Source organism: Cyprinus carpio, chromosome B7, assembly GCF_018340385.1.
Source record: "Cyprinus carpio isolate SPL01 chromosome B7, ASM1834038v1, whole genome shotgun sequence".
NCBI classification, from domain to species: domain Eukaryota; kingdom Metazoa; phylum Chordata; class Actinopteri; order Cypriniformes; family Cyprinidae; genus Cyprinus; species Cyprinus carpio.
The window spans coordinates 17,228,778-17,235,813 of NC_056603.1; the positions used below are offsets into that span (position 1 = coordinate 17,228,778).

General features: G+C 37.6%; 1 protein-coding gene across 2 annotated transcripts; it reads left to right on the forward strand.

Annotated features, from left to right (window-relative positions):
* The first annotated feature begins 205 nt into the window (after positions 1-205).
* isl2b (ISL LIM homeobox 2b) lies at positions 206-4,481 on the forward strand. Of its 2 annotated transcripts, none has more exons than XM_042727593.1 (6): positions 206-393; positions 744-933; positions 1,138-1,397; positions 2,711-2,994; positions 3,367-3,534; positions 3,818-4,481. In XM_042727593.1, the coding sequence occupies exons 1-6, from the start codon at positions 336-338 to the stop codon at positions 3,932-3,934; spliced, it is 1,077 nt and encodes a 358-aa protein (XP_042583527.1). In that variant the 5' UTR covers positions 206-335; the 3' UTR covers positions 3,935-4,481. The 2 variants fall into 2 exon arrangements, with proteins under 2 accessions (XP_042583527.1, XP_042583526.1); XM_042727592.1 differs by having other exon boundaries at positions 208-393; positions 3,887-4,481.
* The last annotated feature ends 2,555 nt before the right edge of the window (positions 4,482-7,036 follow it).

Genomic DNA, 7,036 nt, shown 5'->3' on the forward strand with positions numbered 1-7,036 from the left:
AGTTACCTGATCATGTCTAGGGAGTGAAACGAATCAATATTGGGTGCATTGTGACTTGTTGCCCCCTACTGACGCGTTTTAGTTCGGATTTGCGCCTGATGTCACGTCTCGTGCGACAGACAGCAATATCTCTCTCTCTCTCTCTCTCTCTCTCTCTCTCTCTCTCTCTCTCTCTCTCTCTCTCTCTCTCTCTCTCTCTCAGCCCCTGTTCCTGCGTTTACCCCCCTCTCCATCTCTCCTCACTCTGGACTGAGTTTGCGGGGCAGCCGGGAGCGGACACTATACCTTTTCTCTCTTCCTGTTTCTACAAGCAATCTTCTCTTCAGGCAACCTGTATGGTGGATATAATATTCAGATCTTCTTTTTTGGATGATATGGGGGATCATTCCAAAAGTATGTATTTCTGTGAAAAAATCTATAGGCCCTACTAAAAGTAACTTTGTTTAAAATTAAGCGTTTAAATTTGATTCAGTATTGTTGCATTTGAAAAACAAAAATATTAGGCTATGTTAACGATTAGGGCAGCGTATTTTTTTTTTTTTTTTTTTTTTTTTTTGACTACTGCTTCTGCAGTAGGCGATCTGTCATCCTAGAAATAGCCTACTGTCTTGAATTTTCAACTAGCCCAATGTTAGTTAGCCTACAAACTCGATGATTTTTATGAAATACTTATATAGAGGCTAAATTCTCGACTCTCAAACTCCTGTATAAGAGCTCAAAACAATGTTCTTTTTCATGCACAGAGAAGTCCGGACTTGCGATGTGTGTAGGCTGCGGCAGTCAGATCCATGACCAGTATATTCTGCGGGTCTCCCCTGACCTGGAGTGGCACGCAGCCTGTTTGAAATGCGTGGAGTGCAACCAATACCTGGACGAGACGTGCACTTGCTTCGTACGGGACGGGAAAACATACTGCAAGAGAGATTATGTAAGGTAGGTTTTTTTTGTTGTTGTTGTTTTCTTTCGGGAAAAGTGTGAATTATTTCATAAATCTGGTCGCATATGTGTTTCATAATTATAATGATCAAAACATAATAGACAGTAAAATTAAATTAAAGTGGAATTAAAAAGCATGCTTGGACTTGCTTGGTTTTGTTACTGCACAAATTAAATCATTTTCTATTCTACATCCAACAGATTGTTCGGTATAAAATGCGCAAAATGCAATTTGGGCTTCAGCAGCAGTGATTTGGTCATGAGAGCTCGGGACAGTGTGTATCACATCGAGTGTTTCCGCTGCTCGGTGTGTAGCCGGCAGCTTTTGCCCGGGGACGAGTTCTCCGTCCGGGACGAGGAACTGTTGTGTCGAGCAGATCATGGTCTGGCCCTGGAGCGCGGATCAGGCAGCAGCCCTCTCAGTCCGGGACACATCCACAGCAGAGGACTGCATATGGCAGGTCAGTAGCTATAGCACATAACAACCAACTGACTTACGCCTATATGTGACACTGGACCACAAAACCAGTCTTAAGTAGCACGGGTAGGTCTATTTATAGCAATAGCCAACAATACATTGCATGGGGCAAAATTATCGTTTTTTTTCTTTATGCCAAAACTCATTAGGATATTAATCATGTTCCATGAAGATTTGTAAATTTTCTACCATAAATATATCAAAACTTAATTTTTTATTAGTAGGCTAATATGCATTGCAAAGGACTTAATTTAGACAACTTAAAAGGCGAGTTTCTCAATATTTTGATTTTTTACACCCTCAGATTCCAGATCTATTCAAATAGGCTAGTTGTATCTCGGCCAAATATTGTCCTATCCTAACAAACCATACACCGCTTATTTATTCAACTGTCAGATTTGAAAAAAAAAAAAAAATTAATAATAATAAAAAAATACCCTTATGACTGGTTTTGTGGTTCAGGGCCACATATTATTATGTCGTATCGGACACGGACGTATAGAAATTATAGGCCTAGAAGAAAACAAAATAAAAATAAATTATTTGGAACTGTCAGCGCTATTTAATCGGAACGAATGGGGCTTATTATCCTACGGTCAGTTTTGGAACTGAGCACACTGGCTAAACTGAAAGGTAGGCCTAATTATATAGGCTACTGTGGGAGGAATCGTGTAATGTTGTTACATAATAGCTAATTACAGGCTGATCCGCTTGATAACTTTGTTTAGTCAACCACTGATAAGACTGAGCGGCAGGGCCTTAAACACCGAGAGCTACAAGACTCAACATGCTCTTTAATTTCCTAATTTACAAATGCAAAATAAATGATCTATAATGCAATATATTATTGACTGAATTAAACGTAGCCTAATATTGATATTGAATTATATAGGCTATATTGTCTATCATATCTATCATAAAACCAGATTAATTGATTTGAGGATTTTAAAAAATGTCCTTCCACTGAATATCTATCTATCTATCTATCTATCTATCTATCTATCTATCTATCTATCTATCTATCTATCGAATATCTATCTATCTATCTATCTATCTATCTATCTATCTATCGAATATCTATCTATCTATCGAATATCTATCTATCTATCTATCTATCTATCCAGTTACATTTCCAAATTTATGAGTTTATATTCTTTTTCAAAATGGCAGTGTAATTTTTTTCAATGGCATTATTATTTTTGACATTTATATTGTCTGGTAGCATATTTTATGCTATTTTCAAACTTTTTCTTTTTATTTTTATTAAATCATTCTTTTTTTTAAATTTATGTTCAGCTGATCCTGTGTCGGTCCGGCAAACTCCTCATCGGAACCACATGCACAAGCAATCGGAGAAGACCACTCGGGTGAGGACAGTGTTAAACGAAAAGCAGCTACACACTTTACGGACGTGCTACAACGCAAACCCGAGACCAGATGCGCTCATGAAGGAGCAGCTGGTGGAGATGACAGGCCTGAGCCCGCGGGTCATCCGAGTCTGGTTCCAAAACAAGCGCTGCAAGGACAAGAAGAGATCTATCCTCATGAAACAGTTACAACAGCAACATGGCGATAAGACGGTAAGTGTCTTGCCAATGCACTTTTAGTGTGAGAAATTTAGCTTACCATGTGCTGAGAAAAAAAAAAAAAATACAGACTTTAACCAGTACGGCTGAGTGATGCCTGACACTTGATATGAGCCGAGATTATTTTTATTGGGTCTGTAATTCGACTGCAGTGTGGGCTTGAAGCAACTTTGCAACAGACTCCTCCTACTGTGGGTGGATTGGGGAATGTTTTAAACTCTATTTCATCTGGAACTGCCCTTATATATTGTAGCTTTCTTTTATTTATCAAAAAAAAAAAAAGAATAAAACGATTTAACTCTCTTTTATGATGCATTGTCCCTTATTAAAATGCCGATATAAAACGGTCTGGACTTTTCGGTCCAGAATCTGCAGGGCATGACGGGCACTGCGCTGGTTGCAGGCAGCCCAGTTCGACACAACCCCTCAGTGCCAGGACACCCGGTGGAAGTGCAGACTTACCAGCCACCCTGGAAAGCTCTCAGCGAATTTGCACTTCAGAGTGACTTGGAACAACCTGCCTTTCAACAGCTGGTGAGTGTAAAAAAAAAGAAGAAGAATAAAGTTGCTTTTGACATTTTTTATGGTTTTTATAGGCTACTGTACTGTAGGCCTACTGTTGTTGGACTAAGATTTGCCTATTATTATTATTATTAGCCTATTATTGTTGTAATTGTTATTATTATTACTACTTTTAGCCTACTATTACTATTATTATGGCTATATATATATATATATATATATATATATATATATATATATATATATATATATTTATTTATTTTAATTTATAGTTAATTTTGCCTTTCACTTTTAGGTCTCTTTCTCGGAATCCGGTTCTTTAGGAAACTCATCTGGCAGCGACGTGACCTCTCTTTCTTCACAGTTACCGGACACACCGAACAGCATGGTACCGAGCCCGGTGGAGACGTGAGAGCGACTGCTCGTCTGTTCCCCGGGAAATCATGAGAACAGCTCGAATCACGGACGCGGGAAATTCCATTAGCATCACCGGACAGCGACATCAGACGTGTTGAAAAACCTACACTGGGAACAGAGGAACAGTTTTTCCTAAAATCGGTCAACAAGTCGGTGGTGACACTGGGAGTGAAATAATGGAAGTGAAACTCTGCATAGTAGACCTAGATGAGGGACCATGTTCACTCAGAATGGATATTCGTTGTTCATTATGATGGCTGTTGTAGCTATCTGTGGTTTTTGGACATTTTTTTGAAAAAAATATTTTCAAAAGACTCGATTTCAGAAGATGGGATTTTTTTCTTTTTCGTTGTGAATTTATTGGCGGACCATTTCTGTCTCTGAACAAAATTAAGTTATTGTTATTTATTGTCACATCAATTCGCAAAAAAATAAATCAGCACAGGAAATGTTTATTTATATTTGTGAATGTAAAATGCGTGAATAGGCTACTCGTATGAAAAGGTTTAATTTGTACAGAAAAACGGAGAGTTGGAGTACTGGAGAACTAATTAAATAGTATTAATAGTAGTAGGCTAGGCCACTCATGATAATATTATATCATAATTATTACAAAAAAAATAAAATAATAATTCGGAGAAAACATTTCTTAGGCTACATTTATATAGCCTATCGTCATTTCTTTCAGCGGAAAAAATAGCATAAATGGCTACACATTTATTTGTTCAAAATCAAGTATCCCTTAATAAAGATAGGCTACTCTATATTATAATTTAAATAAATGAACTAATTTGCCGAACAGAAAACATTTTGCAGATGCCAAACTATTAGGCTACAATGTAAATCATTATTTTTTAAAAACGAATAGACAAAATGATGTCGTTTATTCGTTGTCAAATTAGATCTTTAAAATGATTAGTCCTCTTTTCCTTGTCAAATTTACGTGTCTAGGCAAATGTTTCAGGATCGCTTGAGCTTTTATTTACTTGTGCCATTACACCAACAAACAATACATTCAACAGAAACGGAGCGTGATTTGAAGATAGGCCTATTGCAGATTCACCAACGCACAAAGAAAAAGCTTAAGCACAAATAATGCACAGGAAATTGAGCTGAATTATACTGCTTATTAAATTGCTATTAAAGAGACTATTATTATTCGTTAACAAGTCGATATTTTAAAACATATTCACGAGTTAAATTTACGTGAATTTTAAGAAAAAACGCTGTTAGCTTTTTGTCATTTCAGTCATTTCGTATAGGCCTATGTGAGCGCTTACCGTTTTCAAAATAGCCAACTGCAAATTTCAAGGTCAGCGAGACTTATTCCTAAATCAAATTTTCTCTAAGAAGACGGACTCGAACAGTTACTTACCTAACCTTGATACCTGACACAGATTTGGTTTTGTGTTTTAGCTGCTTCTGTACAGTCCAAATCTTTCTTACTAAATTAAGAAACGATGCACACAGCCCAAAAGAAGGCCAAACTAAATATGCTGCTAAAGAACAGAAGTTTCTATAAAGCAATCTTCAGATCCAAAGAGACAAGATAGACAAAATATCACTTTTTTGCTTGTTCTAGTGAGCTAATCAATCATTTCAGACAGAAAGGAAGTAAGGCAATGATAGGAAGACATTAAAGGATGAACCTGTGTAGGATTTTAAGATAACCTGAATGTGGTTCTCAGATCTCAGAAGGTTTGCAATACATATCCAGCTACATTTAGCTCTGACCACTTGTCATCAGGTCATTCAAACCAGAAATAAGCAGCTGTAAATGGAGTTTAGCTGTATTGCCAATTTTACTGATTTTTTTTTTCAATAAGTGTGTATGTTTTTGTGTCTGTTAATGTCCACACAGACCTTACAGCAAAATTTTAACCTATTTCTTGCAATAGAACAATAAATCAAGCAACCCCACCCATCTGAGACATACTAAAAATCATGAATTCCCATTGGGGAATAAACACACACAAGCACACTGCTAGCAGGCCAGTGTGGACATACATTCACACACACACACACACACACACACACACACACACACACACACACACACACACACACACACACACACACACACACACACACACACACACACACACACACACACACATCCCATTAAAGGCATGGAGGGAGGTCAAAGCCACCCACTCTACAATAACAGACTATAAAACATAGAGTTCACGATGGCTTCAGCATTCACTCTACAAGAAGACTCTGTCACTCAGTCTTAAGGAAATAAGCATCTGGCATTTGAGGGAAACGGACGTCCAGAATTCTACAAAGTGGCTTTGCAGAAATGCCTCTGCATAATCCAAGATACAGAAATAGCTGCACAGCCACCAAAAGTTTGGAAGCTTCCTTCATATGTGGGCCGTATCAGATCAGACAGTGCTGGGATTTTGGTCACACACAGGTACGGGTGCAGACCTCAGGCTAAATTGAAGTAAATGGTGGGGGTGAAGCGCTCTGACCACGGCTTCATAAATAACCAGGATTTATTAGACCTTAAAAACACTTTTAACAATACCGACCCTAATGCATTCTATGTTTGATAATGCACTCAGGGTTTTAAGAGCAGGATAAACAGACCTATAACTCTTGTTTTTATCATTCCAGCATGGGGAGAACACAGAATGTGTCCTACAGCAGCGTTCAAAGGGTCACCACAATATTGCTTTCAAATTAATGGCATAACGTCACAGCAAACAAACCATCTTCAAACTGAAGCCCCCCCCCCACTCCAATTTTGCCAATTGTTCAACATTTTATGTAAAATAGATATTCACTTTGCGGAGTCATATGACATTATAACAGAGGAAATTATATGTAGGATATAGCAGTGAAATCTTCTGCCAAAGATTTTACCTGAAATAGAAAATCTAAACTTGAAAGGCAATTAAATATGCCATTTCAATTTGGATGAACAATATTCCTTTGACTAATCACTCCTTTAGAGGTGTAGTTTATCAAACACAACACATCCGTTTTTTTTAAACAGTGTAATAATGAACAGCAATATATTATTGTACAGTTGTCACTGGGTGTAGCCTGAGTGACTGAGCATTTCATGAGAGTGTTAAAAGAATAGCCT